Source organism: Oenanthe melanoleuca, chromosome 15, assembly GCF_029582105.1.
Source record: "Oenanthe melanoleuca isolate GR-GAL-2019-014 chromosome 15, OMel1.0, whole genome shotgun sequence".
Taxonomy (NCBI): Eukaryota; Metazoa; Chordata; class Aves; order Passeriformes; family Muscicapidae; genus Oenanthe; species Oenanthe melanoleuca.
In genome coordinates, this window is record NC_079349.1 from 11,761,846 (window position 1) to 11,783,769 (window position 21,924).

The 21,924-nt window shown below is 57.8% G+C and overlaps 4 protein-coding genes and 1 long non-coding RNA gene across 7 annotated transcripts in view; 3 read left to right on the plus strand and 2 right to left on the minus strand.

The window, feature by feature from the left end:
• Positions 1-2,448, minus strand: part of MMP11 (matrix metallopeptidase 11) — an 18,877-nt gene extending 16,429 nt beyond the window's left edge. The window contains exon 1 of the mRNA XM_056504399.1: positions 2,149-2,448. Within this exon, the coding sequence (XP_056360374.1) occupies positions 2,149-2,268 (120 nt within the window). The 5' untranslated portion in view covers positions 2,269-2,448. The remainder of the gene's footprint in view (positions 1-2,148) is intronic.
• Positions 1,047-9,835, plus strand: LOC130259756 (uncharacterized). The gene is made up of 3 exons (XR_008841694.1): positions 1,047-1,733; positions 4,840-5,061; positions 7,145-9,835. It is a non-coding gene; the product is annotated as an uncharacterized LOC130259756 (long non-coding RNA).
• A 4,298-nt stretch (positions 9,836-14,133) lies between these two features.
• Positions 14,134-15,427, plus strand: CHCHD10 (coiled-coil-helix-coiled-coil-helix domain containing 10). Of its 2 annotated transcripts, none has more exons than XM_056504414.1 (4): positions 14,134-14,236; positions 14,324-14,507; positions 14,641-14,785; positions 15,172-15,427. In XM_056504414.1, exons 1-4 carry the CDS (start codon positions 14,181-14,183, stop codon positions 15,189-15,191), a joined length of 405 nt encoding a protein of 134 aa, XP_056360389.1. In that variant the 5' UTR covers positions 14,134-14,180; the 3' UTR covers positions 15,192-15,427. The 2 variants fall into 2 exon arrangements, with proteins under 2 accessions (XP_056360389.1, XP_056360390.1); XM_056504415.1 differs by having other exon boundaries at positions 14,644-14,785.
• C15H22orf15 (chromosome 15 C22orf15 homolog) lies at positions 15,368-21,748 on the minus strand. 2 transcript variants are annotated; one of them, XM_056504412.1, is made up of 6 exons: positions 21,573-21,748; positions 19,158-19,351; positions 18,096-18,182; positions 17,722-17,847; positions 17,416-17,487; positions 15,368-17,008 (listed from the first exon to the last, which is right to left on the minus strand). In XM_056504412.1, the coding sequence occupies exons 2-6, from the start codon at positions 19,180-19,182 to the stop codon at positions 16,854-16,856; spliced, it is 465 nt and encodes a 154-aa protein (XP_056360387.1). In that variant the 5' UTR covers positions 19,183-19,351; positions 21,573-21,748; the 3' UTR covers positions 15,368-16,853. The 2 variants fall into 2 exon arrangements, with proteins under 2 accessions (XP_056360387.1, XP_056360388.1); XM_056504413.1 differs by having other exon boundaries at positions 21,528-21,714.
• On the plus strand, positions 19,344-21,853 carry VPREB3 (V-set pre-B cell surrogate light chain 3). The gene is made up of 2 exons (XM_056504416.1): positions 19,344-20,752; positions 20,966-21,853. Exons 1-2 carry the CDS (start codon positions 20,704-20,706, stop codon positions 21,292-21,294), a joined length of 378 nt encoding a protein of 125 aa, XP_056360391.1. The 5' UTR covers positions 19,344-20,703; the 3' UTR covers positions 21,295-21,853.
• Positions 21,854-21,924: the final 71 nt, after the last annotated feature.

Below are 21,924 nucleotides of genomic sequence, written 5' to 3' on the forward strand. Positions count from 1 at the left end.
TCATTCATCACCTGACAGCAAAAGGTGGCCAGACAGGAAATTGGCTGCTGTCAGATATTAGGGAAACATCCCTTTGTGCAGCAGGCTCAGAGCAGTCAGCCAGAGCAGGGAATGTCTGTGAGAGAGGGCAGAGTGTTCGAGGGCAGGGGCTCTGCCAGCCCAGCTGTCCTGCACTCACTTGTTACCTGGCCAGGAGAGGAGAGGGGTGCACTGCTGCCAACTTACATCATGCAAAACTGCCTTCACCTCAGAGGCAGCAGAATAGGCTTCAGAAGCCCTGACACCAGGTGAGGAACCCAAAACAGCAGCTATTTGGGATGACAGAACTGCGATTTGAAAGGTTGGGAAATCATCTGTCCGTTTCCAGCCCAACCAATGCAGCCACCATCTCTGCAAAGACTGAGTCAAACACATCAATCCCTGAGCCCCACTGGCTGGTCAAACACAGAAAGACAAGGATTTCCTGAACAAAGCACACCTCCAGGAGTATCACCTGCAGTTACTCCAGCCAGCAGAGAAGGATTGGCACTCCCAGGGCAGAGCATTAGCCTGGCATGAGGAGGAAATCACCTCTCTGTGGGAAGACTGCCAGCTGGGCACCTTCTGGAGTGTGGTGGTGGGTTTGATGGACCAGGAGTCAGAGCAGCCCTGGACCCCTGCACTAACTCTGTGCTCTTCAGCAATTTGGAACTTCCCACTTTTAGGGGTACTGGCCAAGCCAGCTGACCCCCAGCAACCTCAGCAGCCACTGAGCAGCTGTGAGCTTGGGCAAAAGGAGATGAACCACGGCAGCAGGGCTGGGCTGGGCTCAGTGTGCAACCCAGGCTGGCTCTCCCTGCCCCAGGATCCCACACAGGTCCTTGCTGGCAGCAGGACCAGGAGCAGGGGCTGTGCAGGCTCCTCCAGGAGCAGGGGCAGAGCAGGAGGCAGCTGCCAGCCCAGCCCGTGCCCCGCAGGAACCAGCAGCCCCAGCTTCATGCGGGGGGAGCTCTGCCGTCCCAGCCCAGCACTGCTGCTCCCCCACGGGACCGAATCCCGCAGGGCAGAGCCATTCCCCGAGTGCAGAGTGCCACCACCGAGCCTGGCCTCACCTTCCCCAGAGCCGAGCACGGTGACATTTCGCTGGGAGGAACGCGAGCACGCCGGGGGCCAAGGCTGCTCTGTGCCAAGTCCCAGCCCACAGCAGATTTAGCAGCCAAGTTAGAAAGTACTCAGATGACAGAGCAGATAACAAAACCATCGACAGAACCTGAACTAATCCCCTTGGGCTGCTACTGGGCATTTGCTGTTATTATTTCATGGCACACCAGCGAAGCGCATGTCTATAATAACCCAACCACGCACACATTCCCAGCACAAGGAGCTCTCTGTCTTCCCCCGACCCCCAAATCCCTCGCACGCCGCTGGTCTCCTCGGGCAGCCCCAGGTGCTGGGATCGGGCAGGGTGTGCCGGAGGACAGAGCCCTGCTGCTCCTCTGCTTTGGTCCATCCCTTCCGTCTCGTTTTCCCGTAACACTTCCCGGAGCTGCCGGCACGGTGTGCAGCGGGTGCCGGAGCAGCAGCGAGCGCTCTGCTGCCTGCAGGGCACGGGGATGCCCTGTCCTCTCCTAAACTCCCCTCGTCCCGCTCCGCGTTTTCCCTCGGGAGCACAGCTGTGACAACTCCCCAACAAGCCAGAGGGAGCCCGGGGAGCGAGAGGCACCGCCGGGGCAGGAGCAGCAGCACCGGGGCCGGTGAGTCCTGGAATCCCGAGAGCGGCTGGGAGATGGATGGATGGATGGATGGATGGATGGATGGATGGATGGATGGAGTGCGGGGGGAAGGCGTCTCGTCGCGGGGAGGTACAGCCCTCGGGACTGCACCGGGGGCGCGGAGGGTCCCGGGACGGTCCCACTCACCGGTTTGTGGCGGAGGGAGCCCGGGACAGTCCCCACTCACCGGTTTGTGGCGGAGGGAGCCCGGGACAATCCCCACTTCCCCACTCACCGGTTTGTGGGGGAGAGCACGGAGGGGGCCCGGGACAGTCCCACTCACGGGTTTGTGGCGGAGGGTCCCGGGACAGTCCCACTCACCGGTTTGTGGCGGAGGGTCCCGGGACAGTCCCACTCACGGGTTTGTGGCGGAGGGTCCCGGGACAGTCCCACTCACCGGTTTGTGGCGGCGGGCGGGCGCGGCGGGCGCGCAGTGCAGCAGAGCGGCCGCCAGCAAGGCAGCGGCGGCGGGCAGCGGCGGGCGGGCCATGCCGGGCGGCGGAGCGGGCTCGGACATGGGGCACAGGAGGAGGAGGAGGTGGGGGGGGGTCCTCGCTGAGCCTTTTATCCCCCCACCGTGGCCGCCTGCCCTCCTCCTCGCGCCTCCTCCCGCTCCTGCCTTTTGTTCTCGCCGAGCCGCCGCTCTCGGGCCGGGGGGACTCGGCCCGGCGGCATCGCGGGAGGGGAGGGGAGGGGAGGGGAGGGGAGGGGAGGGGAGGGGAGGGGAGGGGAGGGGAGGGGAGGGGAGGGGAGGGGAGGGGAGGGGAGGGGAGGGGAGGGGAGGGGAGGGGAGGGGAGGGGAGGGGAGCGGGGTCCCGGTCCCGCCCGGCCCGGCCGCTCCCGGGGGCGGAACGGGGCGGGACCCCCTCCCACGCCTGCCCGGCCCCGGCTCTGCCTTGGGGTGCCTCTGAACGGGTCCCTTTAAACGTGTCTTTCACCTCTCCTGCCCGAGGGTACCAAGGACTAAACACTGCAGCCCCACGGGGAGTAGCTCACAGCCGGGTTTAAAGGTGTTTGCACCCCTGCCTTGCTCACTTTTTCGCTCAAACCCTTCGCTCACCCTTTGCAAGAGGACTTTCCCTAGCAGGGATGCTGAGGGAGGGGAAAAAAGGGAGCAACTCTCCATTTTGGAGATGCCAAAACCTTCTCCATCTGCTCAGCCACCTGGAGATGGAGGCAGCAATGCACAGATCTGGTTTCTTGGTTCCTGTTTCTAAGGGAGAAGCCCTGGATTGTGTCAGCATCCTCTCAGCAGGCCGAGTTTAGCTGAAAATTGTTTCAAGAAATGTATTGCAAATAAGAAAACTTTGATCTCCAGCTGCCTGGGCCGGTGTGCAGGGAGTGGGTAAGGCTTCCTGACATCCCAGACTCTATTACTGCTTTATTTGTCTGTGATCAGTTGTTCATGTTTAGTTTTATGGGAACCATACTGATGATGTAAATACTGGGTACGGTGAGCAGATGTGAGAAGAAAGAGCCTGATCTTGGCTCCTTTGGAAGGTGCTGCAGTGTTTAACTTGCAGGCTGTTAGCAAGATGTCCCTGCACTGGAGCACCAGGCCTTATTTGCAAGAGGGAATAGGGAAAACCACTTTGCACTGTGGAATTTACCCTGGTGCTGTTATTCTGGCTGTGCCCCAGGAATGCAGAGCAGACCCTCATTTCTTGCCTTTCTCTGAGCCAGACAGCTGGGTCCCAGTGAAAAAAGCCTTCCTGCCTTTGTCTCTCTTTTCTTTAGTGTCTTTTCTTTTAGTGCTGGTGTCTCTGGGAGCTCAGTGCTTTTCAGCCCATGGCAGTGGAGCCCTGGGGAAGTGGGGAGAGGCATGGGAGCAGCCTGTCAGGAAGCAACTGACAGCTTTGGCTCTTCTTAGTGAAGAGAGAGAGACTTTTAAAGGGGCTGTTCTGGGAAATTTGGTCCTTGCAGAGATGGAACTGTGTGTAAGAACTGCTGGCTCCTGGCAAGACACTTTATACAAAAGAAAGTGCATGGTGTGTTTGGGATCACAGACATCTCCCAGCCAAGCAAGAAGATGTTTAGCAGTAGGAAAAATTCCCATTGGGTGTTCTGGGGCTCACCTTCTGCAGAGGGCCCTGTGTGAAGCCTGCAGAATTCCTTTTTGTTGTGTTTCTGAGCTGGGAGCTCTCTCAGGCACTGCCTGTCCTGCTGTGCAGCCCCATGGATGCACAGAGGCTGCTGCCAGACCAGCACAGGGCTCCCACCCCAGAGCACCAGCAGTCTGACATCTCTCAGGGTGACATCTCTCAGGGTGACACCTCACTGGCTGCTTGCTTTCCTGCAGCTCCTGCCAGGCTGCAGCCAAACCTGGGCTTCTCAGGATGCTGCAGGAGCTCAGTGGAAGTTTTCATGGCTGAGAGGTGCCAATGGTCACTGATGTTGATGATTTAGCATCTCCACAGGGAGCTCTTCTTGTTCAGCATCTGTTCAGGGCCTTCCAGTCCTAGCAAGTGGCAGAGTTGTCTTGATTTTTCCAGTCCTTCTGACCCCAAGCATTAGCTCTTCTCCCACTCCCCTAAGGCTTCCCAACAAGGAGGGCCTTGTGAACACCTGGGCAGGCAAAGCAGCATGGTAATGTGAATCTCACAGGAAGCACCAGCTGGGGATAACCTCTCCCTGCAGCCCAGCAGGTGCTGGGGGAAAGAGGCTGTGCAAGAGGAAGAGAACAGCAGGTTTGATTCTTTGTGAGCAGCAAAGAGGTGGAATAAGTCTCTCAGCCCATGGGCCACTTGGGTGTGAAACTGCTGTAAGGCACTTGGGACTGAGGGGAGGTGGGGAAGAGCTCTCTGATGAGAGCCAAGGGAAAGGGGAGGGAAGTGAGAGAGAAACTGAATTTAAATGGATTAAGCCTGTCTGTCCAAAGTCCTTTGTTTCCTGCCACCTCCCTGGTGTGACTTTCACAGCTGTACTCTGTGTGCCTGGGGACCTGCCTTGAGGTTCCCTGCAAAGTCAGCACAGAGCTTTACACCTCCTGGGCATTTCCCTGAGCAGCTGGAGCAGGGTCCAGGAGCCAAATCCCCAGGACAGAGAAACTCCTTTGATTTCTCTGATGTTTTTCCTCCTCTCTCTGTAGGAGATAACCTTATGAATTGATGTCTCCAGCATCACTGCTCAGTGAGTGACAAACGAGGACACATCCCCATCAAGCAAATCTCTGTTCTCACCTCTGCTTTTGGGATTCCCCTTTTCTGTGGCCCTGGCACCTTGTTTTTCTCCTGGGCAGCCAAAGTTGGTGTTTGTACAGCTGATGGTGGGTGGAAACAAGGCTGGAGGTCATGTGCAGTGAACTGCCCAGGTAAACAAAATTGATTCAATTCTTTTTTAATTACCCAGTTCTCCTCCTCTGCTGGCAGCCCAAGACATGGGCATGGGGAGTGGGCAAGAAGAGGTTGTGGAGTGGTCCCAGTCCTGCTCTCCGCCCTGCTCTCATCCCTGTAAACACAGCCCCGCTCCCAGCCCCGCTCTTATCCCCGGTTCCCATCCCCGTTCCCATCCCCGGTTCCCATCCCCGTTCCCATCCCCGCTCCCATCCCCGGTTCCCATCCCCGCTCCCATCCCCGCTCCCGTTCCCATCCCCGTTCCCATCCCCGGTTCCCATCCCCGGTTCCCATCCCCGCTCCCATCCCCGGTTCCCATCCCCGGTTCCCATCCCCGCTCCCATCCCCGGTTCCCATCCCCAGTTCCCATCCCCGGTTCCCATCCCCGGTTCCCATCCCCGGTTCCCATCCCCGCTCCCATCCCCGATCATCCCTCGGTGCCGCGGTCCGGGCAGGGCCGGGCGGGCCAGGCTGCAGCTCGGGAACTCCGCCGCTCTGTTTGTTGTCAAATCATCTCCTGCCCCCGTGCCAGGAGCCGGGCACACACAAACAGAGCCGGGCTCCGCTGGGAAGCGCTGCCTGCGAGACGAGCCCGCCGAGGAAAACACATCCATCTGCGTGTCTCTTGGCCTGAGCTGCAGTTTCATCTGCTGGCATTTTCCTGGCGTAGGCTCAGGGCGCACCACAATTCACCTGGGGAGCCAGACGCCGGGGAGCCGGCTCCCATTCCTGCCCAGGGCTGCTGGTCCGGGCTGGGGCGGGCGGATGGTGGCGAGGAGCCGGCGGCTGAGCCCTGGCACTGCTGGGGCCACCAAAGCTGTGCTCAGCTGAGCCACAGGCGCAGAGAGAGCCCTGTGCCCGGAGACCAGGGGAAGAGCTCCCAGCCGGCAGCCTGGGCACGGCAGGAGAGGCTGGGACAGAGAGCAGGGGCTCGGCTGCAGCCTGGGAACGGCAGGAGTTATTGGGAGAGGCTCGGCTGCAGCCTGGGCACCCCAGGAGTTGTTGGGACACGGAGCAGGGGCTCGGCTGCAGCCTGGGCACCCCAGGAGTTGTTGGGACACGGAGCACAGGGCAGGGCTCGGCTCTCAGTGCGATAAGGACGCACCAGTGCCGTCTTGCAGCGCTCCCAACCTGCCAGCTCCCCGCCAATGGAACGTCCCGGTGAAACGCCCCCCACCCTTGGCTGGCTCTGATCCCCTCTGAAGCTGATCTGAGACTGGAATGTCTCCTGGGATGTGATTCCCTCTAGCCCCAGGGCAACTGCGTTAATAAAAGGCAGCGTGAGCTGTGGAGGCGATGGGGGAGGAGGCAGCAGGGCTGCTGAGATGAGGCTTTTATGAACAAGTCGCAGGGCTGCTGGAAATGTCCCGTCCTGTCCTCCCTCCCTCTCCCTGTCCCTGGAGTCGAGCTGTGGAATTCAGGGTGTGGGTCGAGGCTTTTCTTCAGCACGTTTCTGCTCAGAGCAGCCAAGCCCCTCAGCAAACGCGGCTGAACTCCCTTCCCTGGAGCAGGTCCCGCTCCCCGGCTCCTCGGGCACAGCCCCGCTGCTGCCGGCGCCTCCTGCCCCTCCTCATCGCTCTGCCATCGCCCCTCGGCTCTGCTCACCTGGGCAACTGGGTGTCTGTCCCTGGGATGTGCAAGCCAGGGCCAGCAGCAGGAGGGAGAGAAGGCTCCCCACATCTCAGCAGTGCTGGGTGAGCGGGACCGGCCAGACAAGGGGCTCTGACTGAATAAAGCATGTGAAGGTAGCAAGGATGTGAGCCAGGGGAAAAGAGACAGGAGAGCAAGGAAATTTGGGCCAGAGGAGATATCTGTGAAGAGAGATCACGGAAATGTGGATTTTATTGGTGTGAGCACACTCCTGGCTCCCTCTGGGATGCCAAGGGCCTCTCCCAGCAGTAACCTGGCACAGCAGTGATGCCATGTCCTGCCATTCCAAGCTCATGCTTCCCTGGGTGCTCTGTGACACACACTGCACTGCCACTAGCAAATGGCACCGGAATAAACTGGTGGGGCAGTGTCACACATCAGTTCCCAAAGTGTTTTCCCACTTTCTCTCAGGCTGCAGTTGCTGAACTCTGAGGCTGCATTGTCACAAACTCCCTGTGGAAGCCTCAGATCCAGGGAGGCACCCAGAGACCACACTGAAGACACTGAGGAGCCATCTACAAACAGCACCATGAGAGCTTGCACAAGGCTGGGAATGAATCCAGCACAGCATCCAGTGTCCAGCCTTTCCAGAGAGATGAGGGGTTTGCTCAGACCACTGACTTTTCAAAAGGCCAGGCTTTTCCTAGGAGGATGATGATGATCCTGAGGAGGATGTTTGCAGCTTTCCTGTGGATAGACTCTGCATTGAGCTCAGCACCCTGGTGGAGATGCCAACTGAAAGAAAAGCATTTCAGCAGAAATTGTGAGAAATCAGAGTGCACAACCAGGCTGCCCTGTGCATTTGCAAGAGTTATTGACTTTCCACGTGAAAAGGAGATACCACTGTCTTCTTTTACAGGAAGGAAAAGATGGGATCTGATATTTGGTTTCTGAGAAATTTCTGGTGGGAGATGATGGCTGGGGAGCCTCAGTAGGACAGGGAGAGCAATGTGGTGACTAAAACTCATGAAACATTTTGGAGAGCTGGGACAAAGGACCCCAAATCACAGGTGTCTGTGCACTGGTGAGTAGAGGCTGCAGCAGCTCCCAGGATCTCTCTGGGTGCCATAGGAGCTGTCTTCACTTGGGAAGGCAGTCACTGGCACGTTCCAGTTCAAAGCAGTAGCTGCTGATGGGTTGGTGCCCATGGGCTCCCCTGCCTCACACACAGAGACATCCTCCAGTCTGTAGCTGGTCTTGTTTCACTACCATGAAACTCCATCAGTGTCCCCCTGGAGCTGTGTGGGGAATCACCAGGGCAGCTCCTGCAGATGTTTGCTGTCTGTCAGTCAGTCTGTCTGTCTGCAGAGAGAGGGGGAACCCGACTGGCCAGGGAGCAGCTGTGCAGGAGGGAGGGAATGGCCTCAGGGCAGATGTTTGGGTGAGGAGGAAGTGCTCAGTCCTGAGCCTGCTGGCCTGGACACTGAAAATAAAGCATGGGCAGGTGAAGCAGGGAGCCTGTGCAGGTGTGAGATCCCTCCAGGGCTCTCTCAGCACTGTTATCCCCTGCAAGGGGTGTGAGGTCACTTCAGACTCCCTGAAACCTCCTGAGAGATCCCAGCCAGAGGACAGGCAGCAAAGGTCACAGCCTCATTGCTCAGATCCCCAGACAGGCACAAAAAAACCCCATGGCTTTTTAGCTGGCTTTTCACCTCTGGACCCAGGTTTGCTGTCTTGCCCTGTGTACAGCAGGTGAATTCACAGTAATTGTCCTAGTGATCTGAGGATACATCTCATGTGTTTTGAAGAGGTAATTCCTTGACTTCTCTGACTGAAGAATTTGGGAACACCAAAGCCCCTTTTTCAGTCACAATTAATGGCATCAGCCTTCAGCTGGGATGAGAACACAACTCCAAGAGCACAAGCCCCACTTCTGGATGTGTGAGTACAAAGGAAATGGAACTTCCAAGATGCACTTGCCACAGGGAGATTTGGAAAATTGTCTTTCTACCTCTTCTGCTTTCCTCACCAGGAGCTGAGGGTGTCCACATTTGGTACCTCACTTTAGTTCAAGTGGCACAGGTAAAGGCAGGGATGTTCCTGCACCTCTCAGAACCCATGGGCCTCTTCTGAGAAGGAAAACCTCTCAGTGGAGCTCAAACAGGAAACATTCCTGACATTAATGGATTCAGGTCCAGAAGAGCCTTCAGACCAAAAGTGGGCCAGCATGAACGAGTTAAAATCCTTTCCTTTGCCTGGTGAAATGTATTGAAAACTACATTGTTCATCTGTTGAAACTTCACAGCTGTTGAGATTGCCCTGGGGGCAAACCACATCCAAGAAATGGCATGTAGATCCTGGAGCACGGGATTTGAAAGCTGGAGCAGAGCTCTGAGTGCTGCCTCCCTTCCCTCACAGTCACTCTGGCATCTGCAGCTCCTCCACTCAGACACTGCAGGTTTTTCTTCCTCCCTTTGTCATCTCCCACTCCTGCAGCACAGCCACTTTGTTTCAGGCACTGAATTTTGGCTAACTGAGCAAGGGTGCAGGCAGGAAGGTGTCTGTGGGGAGTGAGACAGGGCTGGGTGACACCATGGCACATCACCTGCCTGTGACACTGCTACTCTGTCATCCCTGGGGGAGCAGTGGTGAGGCAGCCTGTGGGAAATGTGTCATTTGCTCGTGAAAAATCTGTGAATTCTGTTTAGTGGTAGCATTTCTTTTCCCTTTTCTTTCTGCAACTCTGCTTACTAAAAACTGTACAGGATAAAAAGGTAATTCTTGCATATTTACTTCTGACCCGAGTGTTCTGTGTGAACTTGGGGACTGGAATCAGCAACTTGGCACAGGCAAATTAGGAGTAGCTAGAGCTCAAAGAACAAAATAAAAGGAGGAGGTGAGAAACCCACTGACTGCACACACTCAGTCACAAATGATTCATGGAGTAATTTTGAGTAGCAAACACATGGGTAAGAACTGAAGGGTTTGCTTCTGTCTTTTTGGGGGACTGTCCACAAACAAAAATATTGGCGAATTCATCAGACGCTTTCTCCTGCTTTGAATAGTCTGCCCAGATCCCCGAGCAATCACTCAGTGCAATTTGCTGCCGAGCTAAACAACTTCAGTCGGGGTACACCCAGAGCACTGCCCGGATCTGCCCCTGCACGCTCTAATTAGGGCTCTCCGAGCACAGAGCCGCGGCTGCGGCTGGGGATGCTCCTCGCTCCGCAGGGACGGGCAGCTGGAGCGGCAGGAACGGGACACACCGGGACATTCGGGGGGTCGCTGTGCCCTGAGCACCCCCGGGAGTGCAGCCCGGCAGAGGCAGCCCCGCCGTGCCCGCTGCAGGGGCAGACAGGCGGGAGACGCAGGAGGCCGGCGCTGCATTCCTTACCTGTGAAACAAGCCCGGAGAGACGAACGCTGGGGGAATTCCTGCATCTCTTTGTAGCCACATTTCAGCTGTGACAGCGTGAGGATTTAAGTGAGGCAGACTCTGGAGGGGGAGGTTGTAAGTTCCTTTTAGAGGAGTGGAGAGAAAACAGTTGAAAAAACACAGACTTGCCTTACCTGCTCCTGGCTGCTAACAGGAGGATGAACTGGCCAGCCAGGCACCAAGTTATTAAAAAATTACTGATTTTGGGTAAATACTTCCAGAATTAGTTCCCCATCTTTCAGATTTACACATCCCTAAATCCAGAGTGAACCTTCCAGTGTAGGCAAGCCCTAACACTTGAACTGTGTAAGGAGACATCTGGAGCAGGAGAAAAGAGAGAAGCAAAATGAAGCTACTTCATTGAAACAAAGCTCAAATATAGGGTGAAAAATAGCGGAATTAGGAAGTTTAGCCAGGCAAACAGGGGAAATTGTTGCGAGGATATTTAGATGTAAATGAGGCCCTGCTGCCTGGGCAGGGCTCTGCAGGGAGAGCTGACACCGTCATTCCCTCATTCCCTCATTCCACCTGCGGTGCGAGGCCGCTCCAGATGCGAGCAGAGGGCTCGGGGTGGGCGGCGTGCGGGTGGAGCTGTGTACACTCAGCCTCGCAGACAGCCACAATTAATTATCTCATTAGCAAACGCGGGGTAGCCGCGCTGCTCAGCACATACCCGGCCTCCCACTGCACAGAAAAACTTTGTGTCTAATTAACCAAATCAAAGGGTCCCCCAGACGCAGCCCAGAGGGACGCGCTCAGCTTGAAGCCCAGGCTCCTTCAGCAAGTTGTTCTGCACGTAGTGGAACTAATGAATGCTGATTTCTTGCTGCTGGAGCTCTGGCATTCCCTGTGCCCCCTGCCAGCCCGGCCTCTCCTCCCTCCAGCACCGAGCCCCTTCCTGAATGGAATGACCAAGCAGGGAAAGGCAGCCCCAGCCCCATGTGAGAGCAGAGCCGAGCTGAGCTGGCAGAGCTCCCTGAGGTCACCCTCGTCCCCTCCTGCCCTTCCTCTCTCCTAAAACCTCCTCGGGAGGCTACACTTCTTCCCTTCAAGGAAGGGAGCCACGCTTCTCCAGGAGGCACACCTGGGAAAAGGAAAAAGAGCAGGTGCTGCTGAGCAGGGGCTTTCCAGTCACATTCCTCTGCTCCTCCAGCTGCTCCTCTCTGCCACTGCGAAAAGACAGGCAGGGAAACGCTGGATGTAAAACGCTGCTGCTCCAGCTGGAAGCAGCACTGCACAGCTCCCGGGGCAGGAGAGCCCCCCGGCACTGTGGAGGAAGGATCTGGGGCTGTTGCCCCTCACAGCGGTGTTTTTTTGAGGAACAATGCTTTTCTTTCCTCAGGAGGGCGGGAGCTGAGCTCCCCCTGCCCGCCCGGCTCCTGCAAGGAGGGGCAGCTTGCTTTACACAAGCTTTTCTCTTCCCCTCGTGCTGGAAATTTGACCCTACAAAAACACTTCCACAGCAGCTAATTGCCAGCCCTGCAGTGACTTAGCTCTCTAATTCCTGCCAGTCAATGAACCAGCCCAAAGAGCTGCTTTTCATAACTTGCTGAATGTGTGAATGCAGCCCTACAGACATGACATAGCTGGGATATATTTTTTTCCTAGACATTTACTGGATCCTTCTCAGTTTTGGAAATTTCTTTCTCTACATCTGGCATAAGGAACATCCAAAGATGGAGTTGGCAACAAGGTCCATTCCAAGGAGACAGTGAGGAGACACGGACCCACAGAGGCCCTGGAGACTGCTGGAGGTGCCAGGGAAGAGATGATTGTCAGGAAATTGGTTTGGAGGTAAAACTGGCGTCGTCCAGCCTGTCTCTTCATGATTTGAGGGCTCATCATCTTCTTTTCACAGATTCCTACTGCCCAACAATGTCCACGCCTTGCAAAGTGTTCCTTGATCTCCTGGTTTGTATCCAGAGGGTTGCTGCAAAAATTGTTGTGCTGGTCAGTGGCTTAGACCACATCATTCCTCCCTTCCCTCCTCCCTGGCAGCCTCCCTTCCCTGCCCCAATTGCGGCGTGCTCATCTTCCCTCTGCCAGCCCCTCATTATCCAGCCCTCCAACAGAGGCTGGGTTCATTGCCCATTCCAACAAGCCCCTTCCTGCTCTCCTGGCCTGCCCCACACCTGGCAGCAGCACGTTCAGAGCATTGCAGAGAGGCTGCACCGTTCTGGGCTCTGTCCCCATGCCATCCCCTCCCTGCTCTGTCCCCATGTCACCATCTCCCAGCTCTGTCCCCATGCCACCCCTCCCTGCTCTGTCCCCATGTCACCATCTCCCAGCTCTGTCCCCAGCTCTGTCCCCATGCCATCTCCCAGCTCTGTCCCCATGCCACCCCTCCCTGCTCTGTCCCCATGTCACCATCTCCCAGCTCTGTCCCCATGCCATCATCTCCCAGCTCTGTCCCCATGTCACCATCTCCCTGCTCTGTCCCCATGCCATCTCTCCCAGCTCTGTCCCCATGCCATCTCTCCCAGCTCTGTCCCCATGTCACCATCTCCCAGCTCTGTCCCCATGCCATCTCTCCCAGCTCTGTCCCCATGTCACCATCTCCCAGCTCTGTCCCCATGCCATCTCTCCCAGCTCTGTCCCCATGTCACCATCTCCCAGCTCTGTCCCCATGTCATCTCTCCCAGCTCTGTCCCCATGTCACCATCTCCCAGCTCTGTCCCCATGCCATCATCTCCCTGCTCTGTCCCCATGTCACCATCTCCCAGCTCTGTCCCCATGCCATCATCTCCCTGCTCTGTCCCCATGCCATCTCTCCCTGCTCTGTCCCCATGCCATCTCTCCCAGCTCTGTCCCCATGCCATGTCTCCCTGCTCTGTCCCCATGTCACCATCTCCCAGCTCTGTCCCCATGCCATCTCTCCCAGCTCTGTCCCCATGTCACCATCTCCCAGCTCTGTCCCCATGCCATCTCTCCCTGCTCTGTCCCCATGCCATCTCTCCCTGCTCTGTCCCCATGCCATCTCTCCCAGCTCTGTCCCCATGCCATGTCTCCCTGCTCTGTCCCCATGTCACCATCTCCCAGCTCTGTCCCCATGCCATCTCTCCCAGCTCTGTCCCCATGTCACCATCTCCCAGCTCTGTCCCCATGCCATCTCTCCCAGCTCTGTCCCCATGTCACCATCTCCCTGCTCTGTCCCCATGCCATCTCTCCCTGCTCTGTCCCCATGTCACCATCTCTCCCAGCTCTGTCCCCATGTCACCATCTCCCAGCTCTGTCCCCATGCCATCTCTCCCAGCTCTGTCCCCATGTCACCATCTCCCTGCTCTGTCCCCATGCCATGTCACCATCTCCCAGCTCTGTCCCCATGTCACCATCTCCCAGCTCTGTCCCCATGCCATCTCTCCCAGCTCTGTCCCCATGCCATCTCTCCCAGCTCTGTCCCCATGTCACCATCTCCCAGCTCTGTCCCCATGCCATCTCTCCCTGCTCTGTCCCCATGCCATCTCTCCCAGCTCTGTCCCCATGTCACCATCTCCCAGCTCTGTCCCCATGCCATCTCTCCCAGCTCTGTCCCCATGCCCATTGCCTGTCCCGGCAGCGCCCGGAGCGGAGCGCGGGGCCGGGGGGATCCTTCTGTTCTCGCAGATATCAAGGGTCAGCACTAAAGGAGACAGCCCCAAGCTGTGCCAGGGAACGTTTAGATTGGACATTAGGGACACTTTCCTCACTGAAAGGTTGTGCAGCCCAGGGCAGCGCTGCAGTCACCGGCTGGGGTTGCCCAGAAACTGTGTGGGGACGGCAGCGGGGGACACGGGGCCCTGGCGGCCTGGGCTCGGTGATTGTTTCGGTGTTTCGGTGATTGTTTGGGTGTTTCGGTGCCTCGGTGATCGCTTCCCGCTCCCGGTCCCTCACGGGCCTCGCGCACCCTCTGCCGGGCGCGGGCGGGCGGTGCGCGGACACCCCCAGCGCTTTCTGCGCATGCGCCCCGCGGGAGCCGCTCCTCCCCCAGCGGGGCGGGGCCCGGCTCCGGCCGCCCGTGTGCGCGTGCGCGCTGCGTCACGTGGCGGCGCGGGCCGGTTTAAGGCGGGGCGCGGGGCGGGGCGCGCAGACAGCGATGGCGCGCGGCGGCAGGAGCGTGTCCCGGCCCGCCGCGGCACCGGCGCCCGCCAGGTACCGGGGCCGGGCTGGGCTCGGCGGGCACAGCGGGGCACGCCGCCCTGCCTGTGCCGCCCCCTCATGACTCCCTTCTCTCCGCAGCCCGGCCCCCGCGGCCCCGGCGCCCATGGCGCAGCCGGCGCAGCCCGGGCTGATGGCGCAGATGGCGAGCACGGCGGCCGGCGTGGCCGTGGGTTCCGCCGTGGGACACGTCGTGGGCAGCGCCATCACCGGCGCCTTCAGCGGCGGCTCCTCCGAGCCGGCCAAGGCGGCGGCGCCCGCGCAGGTGCGAGCGGGGCCGGGCTGTGCCCTTGGGCCGCCCTTGGGCGGGGGAGCGGGGCCGAGGGAGGGAGGAAGGGACGGACGGACGGGGTGGCGCCGCTGCCCCCGGGCCGCCCTGACCGCGCCCGTGGCCGCAGGAGCCCCGGCCCGTGCTGCAGCAGTCCCCGTACGGACCCTGCCACTATGAGATGAAGCAGTTCCTGGAATGCGCTACCAACCAGAGAGACCTGACCCTGTGCGAGGGCTTCAACGAGGCTCTGAAGCAGTGCAAGTACAGCAATGGTGAGCGAGCCCTGACCCTGCGGGCTGCGCAGGCTTTGAAGGTTGCAGGAGCGATATTTTGGGATATAGTGCCCTTTAGAGCTTTGAGTGGGAAGCAGTTGTGTCTTTCCGGTGTCCTGAAGAGAAGGCAGCTGGAAAGGGAAGGGGAAATTATTCTGACCGTGTCTCTGTGAAGGTTGGGAGGCTGTAGGTACCTTAGAGGGCCCACTCTTGCTGCCCTAGCAAGCCTGCTGCTCTCCCTGCTTGGTTCTCTAATTCCTGCTGCCTTTGGTGCAAGCTGTTGTCAATAATTAGGTCATTATCTGGTTGTCTTGGGGGAGAAAGAGCTTTTAACTGTAGCTGCTGGAATATATACCTAATGCTGAACTTCTGCTTCTTCCCTGTAGGTGTTTCTTCTCTCCTGTGAAGAATTTGCCCCCTCGTAGGGAAGAGGATCATGGTGTAGAGCCCTGCTAGCCACAGGGAGTGGAAGGACAGACAGGGAGTGAGCTGGAGGGAGCAGACTGACCAGACAGGAGTATTCTAGTGGTAATTCACTTCTGAACTAGTAGGGAAGGAAAGGAATGATTGGACCTAAGGGTCTTCAGTATTCAGATAGTGCTGTATTTATTACAGAGAAATAAAAGAATTTATTTGGACCTATCACTTGTGCATGTTCTTTATTTAATTCTCAAGCTAAAATTAAGCTACCAAAATGTTAGCATAAGACAAAGAACAAGGCACAAGTGTTTATTTCCTGGAAGCAGGGGGTGCAGCTAGCAAGGATTGTGCCTGCATGACTTGGCAGAAGGAGATCCAGACACTGGCTGCCCTCCAGGCAGAGGAGAAGCTGCAGAGAGGTAAGCCAAACGTGTCCCACAGCATTTTCAGTGACAGATTAGTCTTCTATAGATATCTTCTTCCTGAATACCTGTCCTGACCTCAGAGCTAAGAGAGTGTGACCTGTCTGGCTGTGGGACTTGGAGACAGTTGACTGATCTCACTTAAAGGATTAGCAGGTTATGCAATGCTCTCAAGGTCACTGGCATCAGCTGAAGTTTGGAGCTGCTTTCCTCTTGCAGTCACCTTGGCAGCACAGCCTCGTGATTGCTGCCCATGGACTGGCCTCCAAAAGGACAAGGACACCTTGTTCGTCACATGGGTGTAAAAGGGAATTCTGGGGATTCAGCTGGAGTTTTTGTGGCACAGCAGTTGAAACCAGGACGTTTTTAAAGTGTTTAACTGATGCATTTTTCGTGGCAGAATGAGTCCTTTCACCTTTTGATGTCTTGTCTGTTGAATGAAGGACAAGTTTTCACCCTCTTGCTAGGATCTATGAGGAAATCAAAGTCTGGATGGTAAATCCTGGCAGCAGATGCTGGTAGCAGATAGTGGAGGCTGGTGTTCAAAGTTCTGCCCCTTCTAAATGTCACAGTTTCAAATTCTTGGTAGAGATGTCCTGAGCTGTGCCTGGCCTTATCAGGGGTATCTTATGTTCTCTTGAGAGACAGCCAAGGGAAAAAGTAAATGCCAGGGATTGAAAGCCCAAGTGCTCCATGTGCTGATCTTTGCTGCGTGAGCAGGGAGGAACCACTCCAAAGTTATTTAACTCTCTTTAAGAAATAAGGGTATTAGACTGTTGGTGAGTTGCTCTGGGTGGACAAGCTGTTAAGCAGAACCAGCAGCAGCACCTGCAGCAGGTGTGATCTGCCTTTGAGCCATCTTGGCAAAATGCTGTTTCTGCAGCTGTGGGGGCTGACTGTCTCTAGAGCAGCTTTTCCTGGTGGCTGCAGTGGGCAGTCCCTGCAGGGAACTGTGGGAAGCAGACCTGTCCAGTGACAGTGCAGGGGGGTGGGAAGGAGGTGCAGGTTCTTATCCCTGGGGAGTGCAGGCCATGCCATGGGAACTGAGAGCCCTTGAAGCAGGAGGATGCTGGGTTTGTCAGGGTGCAGCTCTGGGAGGGGCAGGGGATCCCAGGAAGCGGGCTCAGTAGCAGGGGACTCTTGCTGTGCTGGGAATAAATACCTGGGCAGGTGTTTGGGTCCTGGTGGAGGCTGTGCTGCTGTGTGACTGGTAATGGGTGTGTTCCTTATTTCGGGGTGTTCTTGGATTCCAAGCCCCTCTTGCTGTGTAAGGTGGCCCTGCTCTTGGCTTGGTTGTTGGCTTGGGGCTGAGCAGTCGACAAGGAGCTCTTCCTCCTCTGGTTTGTCTGTTGGATCCTTCCTGAAAGCTGCTCCAGCTGATCTGTGGAGTGACCAAGCCCTTCCAGAGTTGTGTTTTCTGCTGTGTTGGTCACTTGCCCATTACGTGCTGAGCAAGGCACTGCCAACCTGGGAGACTACAGCCTGGGAGAGACACTTGAGGGTTTCCCAATTTCTCCTGACGTCCTTCCCTCCCTGTTTGACCCTCTTTGCCAAGGGGACAAGCTGGGTAGGCCTCTGCCTGGTTTGGGGTGTCCCTCTTAACTGGGAGGGGTCCTGCACAGCAGTCCTGCTTGCCCCTCCCTTGGTACCCAAACTCACTTGCTGCCCACAGCCCTGAGAGCCCTGAAGGAGCACAGGGGGATCAGAGGAGAGGCCTGAGGTGGGAACAGGAGTCATGCCCACACCCCTGACTCCTCTGTGGAGGTGAGGTGGGTGCCTAGCTCTTACCTGGTAGGTCAGGGTAGTGTTTCCCCAGGTCCTCTAGCAAAGATTCATAGGAGCTGTTTTCAGAGTTTTCTCCTGCCAGCATAATGGGAGAAATTGATTAGTCTCTCTCCTGGTTGTGAACTGAAGGCTTGTAACTGGGGCAGGTGGTTCTGCCCAGGAAGAGTTCCTTCTACCCTGGAGCAGCCCTTGGACAAACAAAGGCTCAGCTCCAGCTCTTCAGAGCTCCAACCTCTCCAGCCCTCCCTCCCCAGAGCAGACCTGTCCTGGCCCAGAGGCTGAGCTGTGCTGTCTGGACAAGGAACTCACGGACAACTCTGATGAGGATGTAGCGCTGCCTTCCCTGCAGGTATTTACTGGCATATTCAGACGCAGGATTTTCCACTTTGCTCAGGTTCATCAGGGTGCCCTTTTCATCCACAAGATCGATGCAGTCTAGAGGGAGAGATGTGATAAAGGAAGCCCAGGGTGCCCCTGTGTGGCCAACATGAGCCTGTGGGGTTTAGAGGGATTTTCCTTGTCAGGTTAGAGTTTGACCAGAATCTGTTGAGATCTGAGGAGTGGGAGGTTTGCTGTCCCTTTCCCTGTGTTTTGGGCTCCTCTGTGACTCCCAGGTGTCCCATTTGTTACCCCCTGTGGGTGAGTGGCAGTCCCTTGGTGACCAGAGCCCAGAGCACTCATACCTTCAGGCTTGCACTGACACTTCCACTTCAGGTGGCCCGTGAGGGTCTGGACACAGCAGAGCAGGTTCACCATGATTTGGCAGTCGGCTGCAGACAGGGAATGAGACCTGAGATAGGAGTGGGGTCACCCCAAACCAAGGGACCACATGGGCATGGCAGGAGGCACAGCAGGTGGCTGAGAGGTGCCCACTGTGGCCAGCAAAGGCAGGATCCCCACGGGGCATCAGCAGGGCTTTGAGCAGCTGCATTACAGCCATGGCTGCTGGTAGTGGGTGCTGAGAGTGCCCCAGGCCAAGGGGAGAAGATGAGTGCTGTGATTTGGAGAAAATGGTTCTGATTGATGAAGCGTCTCTGTCCTTCAACTTTGTTTCAACAAGCATGAATAGGAAAAAGCAGTGAGCCCTGGTCCTTGCTGGTCCCAGTCACAAGGGGAAAGAGCAGGAGATTGTGGCTGAGTCACCCGGGGATATTTTGGCCATGAACTCTGACCGAGTTTGTGACAATTGAGAAATCCCCCAGGGCTGACACACGTCAGTAGTCAGAGTTAGGGATCCAATTCAAATAGCAGAGGGAGCAAAGGCTTAGGAACTGTGTGTGTCTGGGGTCAGGCCAAGGCTTTCAGCCAGCTGGGTGAGGTCAGGATAGGGGCTGCTCAGTCCTTCTCACAAATACCTGCTCTCTGAAACAGAGCCAGGATTTGAGCCAGGGAACCCTTCCCACACAGCCCAGAACAGAGGAGCTCTGCTAGCAGCTGGCACTTGTGCCATGACTCTTCTGGCTGTGTCTAGATAAGCAGGGCCCCCTCCAGTGATTTCCCAGAACTGCCAGGCTGGGAACTCATCCTCACCTCCATGTGATTAACTCAGCTCTGCTGGAGTGGTTTTCCTCCATGATTGGCAGTGTGAGGGTAATAGATCTCCCTTTTTGAAAGCAGGTGAGGGCACAGCAGAGCTCTCCTGTTCCCTAAGCACTGGGCATTGCTGTTCACCAGGTGCTGTGTCCCTCCCTGCCCCTTGTGGGGGTGGCCCAGGCTGGCCAAGAGCTGAGGTTTTCCCCACCTACCTCCGAATCTCACTGTGGCAAACATGGTGCTGCTGTGTCCTGGGCAGGGCTGTGGGGCTGGGTCCCTTCCTGCAGGCAGTGTTGGGAGCTGCTGGAGAGCCCAGGACACGCAGGCTGATTTCCCACTGACGCTGTGGTTTCAATAGCCAGATCGCCCAGCAACAGTGAATGGCCCCTGCAGATTCTCGAGCCTCCTGCAGGGGGAGAGAAGGGAGGGAGAGCAAGGGCTGAGCTAAACAACAGCCTGCTCCGTGTGGTCTCAGGTGCTCTGAATTTCAGACTTTTTGTAGTCTCGTGGTATTTCCTGCTCCATTCCCCCCCTCATTTCTCCTGCAGCTCATCTGGGCTGTGGTGGTGCCACATCTTCTCCCCCTGCTCAGAGCCTGGGACAAGGCAGGCTCATGTTCATCTTGCCACCACTTTGCAGAATTTTGGGAGTGCTGGTGGACAACAGCTGGAGCTGCACCTGCAGTGTGCTCATACCTCCAAGAGCTCAGGGGCCTGGCTGCATGAAACACAAGCTACTGATACCTGCAGGGCCAAACTTGCAAACATCTTTGGCTTGGGGCCTCTGTGGGTGCTGCAGAGGGGAGGGAGTGGCTGTCCCTCCATGGTGATGAGGTGGCACTGGCAGGGCTGAGCAGGAGGCACATGAGAGGAGCCTGCTGCCCTCAGTGCTGAGGACAGCCTGTGGCCGTGTGACACAGTGTCCCAGGTGTCACAGGCAGGAGTGGCTTCATGCCCACTGAGCTGGTGGCTGTAACGGCTTCTGTCCTTCCGCAGCAGCTGTGCTGCAGCCACCTCTGCCCTGCCCTGGGGACACACCTCAGCAGCCACCTCTGCCCTGCCCGGGGGACACACCTCAGCAGCCACCCCTGCCCTGCCCTGGGGACACACCTCAGCAGCCACCCCTGCCCTGCCCTGGGGACACACCTCAGCAGCCACCTCTGCCCTGCCCGGGGGACACACCTCAGCAGCCACCTCTGCCCTGCCCGGGGGACACACCTCAGCAGCCACCACCACGGCTGCCCCTGGACGCTGCTCCATGGCTGCTGCAAGCTGTGCTGAGACCCTGCCAAGGCATTCCTGTCCCAGTGATGGAGCTGCACAAAGGGAGCACCACCTTTCCTGATGTTGCTTCTGTGACAGGACAGCTGCCTGCCATCTTCTGTTCTTCTTGGTGGCCCCCAGTGTTGGCATGGTGTGGCTCAGGCTCCTGGCCTCCTGCATGCCTGGGAAACCTCTCTGCTCCTCCCATCAGCAAAGAGAGATGATCAGTGATGCCACCCCAGTGCCCAGGGTATGGGTTGGTGGGATGGGCTGTGGCTGTGTTGGTGCAGCTGAAGGAAATGGGCTGGGGTGAAGGTGGGTGGCTCCCAGCCTGTCCCTGAAGCCCAGCTGCAGCAGAGTGAGCAGCCCTGGGGAGCTGAGTCCCTGAGCCCCCTGTGTCATTTACATACACTCCACCAGTGCTGAGGCACAGCACCCAGGGTTTGTGCAGCACCCCAGAGCCTCTGAAACAGCCTCCTTCCCTCTGCCTCCTGCCATGGCCCTGGGCTTCACACTCCTGCTCCTGGTGGGGATGCTGGGCACAGGTAAGCTCTGCCTGGGGCACTGCAGGGTGGTGGGCAGGCCTGGGCTGTCCAAGGGGGTTGGTTTGAGTTGGGTGTTCTGCTCTGGGCTGTGTGATGCGATGAGCAGGATGGCGGTTGGGTAATGGTGTTGCCTCAAGGGAGCTGAGGGACATTTTGGGGCTAAGGGGATGGGGGACGTGGCTCCATCACTGACTGCCCTCTTGGTGCGTGCAGCTTCCAGGGCTCAGCCCGTGCTGACCCAGCCCCAGTCCGTGTCCGTGCTGCCCGGGCAGAGCGCTCGGCTGCCGTGCACCCTGAGCCCCCCGTACAACATCAGCCACTTCGGCATCTCCTGGTACCGGCAGCGCCCGGGCCGCTCCCTCAGCTACCTGCTCTATTACAACTCCGAGCGAGACAAGCACAAGGCTGCCAGGACTCCCGACCGCTTCTCGGCCACCAAAGACCTGGCCAGCAACGCCTGCATCCTCACCATCGCCTCTGCCTGCCAGGACGACAACGGCACCTACTACTGCTCCCTGGCACCTGCCTTCACCTGGCTCTGAGACGGGGGACTGGAGCTTTGGGCGCTTTCTTTGGCAGCAGGGCGAGCAGCAGCCCTGGGCGGGTGGAGAAAATCCATCTCTGCGTGCTTGGGCAGCGCTGCCTTGTGCTGGGAAGTGCAGCACCCTCTGTCCCCAGGCATTTGTCCCCTCCATGGGGCACTAGAGAGGGCTCGGCCGGCACCTGGCACGGGGCGGCCTAGACCTGGCTGGGGCTCCTGCACAGCTTGGCTCACCCGGTAATAAATAAACCTTCACCCCGCGGCTCGTGTCGTGTGTACCTGGGCGGGGGGGCTGTGACCCTGGGGCAGCCCCGGTGGCCCCGCACCGCTCCCGCGGGCTCAGGGCCAGCCGTACCGGGCAGACGGAGCGAGGGAGGCTCGTCCCACAGAACCCCCTCAGAACCGCCGCTGTGGCCGCACTGCGCATGCGCAGCTCGGCGCGCGCAGCAGCCGTTAGGAGCCAACGGCGAGGGTTGATGTCACGTGAGGGGCACCCCGCGCTACCATTGGCTCGGGGGGAGGCAAAACCCGTGCGTCACTTCCGGGTTCCCTCAGTGCGCGTCAGGGCACGGCGGCGAGCGGGCTGATGTCCTGCCCCGCTCGTGTGTGAAAAGCCAATGTCCACAAAGGA

What these genes read in the sequence shown, in the direction of transcription:
- VPREB3 (XM_056504416.1), top strand. Translation starts at nt 20,704, where the DNA reads ATGGCCCTGGGCTTCACACTCCTGCTCCTGGTGGGGATGCTGGGCACA. An exon ending in GGTGGGGATGCTGGGCACAG is followed by an intron (nt 20,753 to 20,965) that starts GTAAGCTCTGCC and finishes TGGTGCGTGCAG; the next exon opens with CTTCCAGGGCTCAGCCCGTG.
- C15H22orf15 (XM_056504412.1), bottom strand. Translation starts at nt 19,182, where the DNA reads ATGTTTGCCACAGTGAGATTCGGAG. An exon ending in TGCCACAGTGAGATTCGGAG is followed by an intron (nt 18,183 to 19,157) that starts GTAGGTGGGGAA and finishes CCCTGTCTGCAG; the next exon opens with CCGACTGCCAAATCATGGTG. An exon ending in ACACTACCCTGACCTACCAG is followed by an intron (nt 17,009 to 17,415) that starts GTAAGAGCTAGG and finishes GTCACTCCACAG; the next exon opens with ATCAGCTGGAGCAGCTTTCA.
- CHCHD10 (XM_056504414.1), top strand. Translation starts at nt 14,181, where the DNA reads ATGGCGCGCGGCGGCAGGAGCGTGTCCCGGCCCGCCGCGGCACCGGCG. An exon ending in AGGCGGCGGCGCCCGCGCAG is followed by an intron (nt 14,508 to 14,640) that starts GTGCGAGCGGGG and finishes CCGTGGCCGCAG; the next exon opens with GAGCCCCGGCCCGTGCTGCA. An exon ending in GCAGTGCAAGTACAGCAATG is followed by an intron (nt 14,786 to 15,171) that starts GTGAGCGAGCCC and finishes TCTTCCCTGTAG; the next exon opens with GTGTTTCTTCTCTCCTGTGA.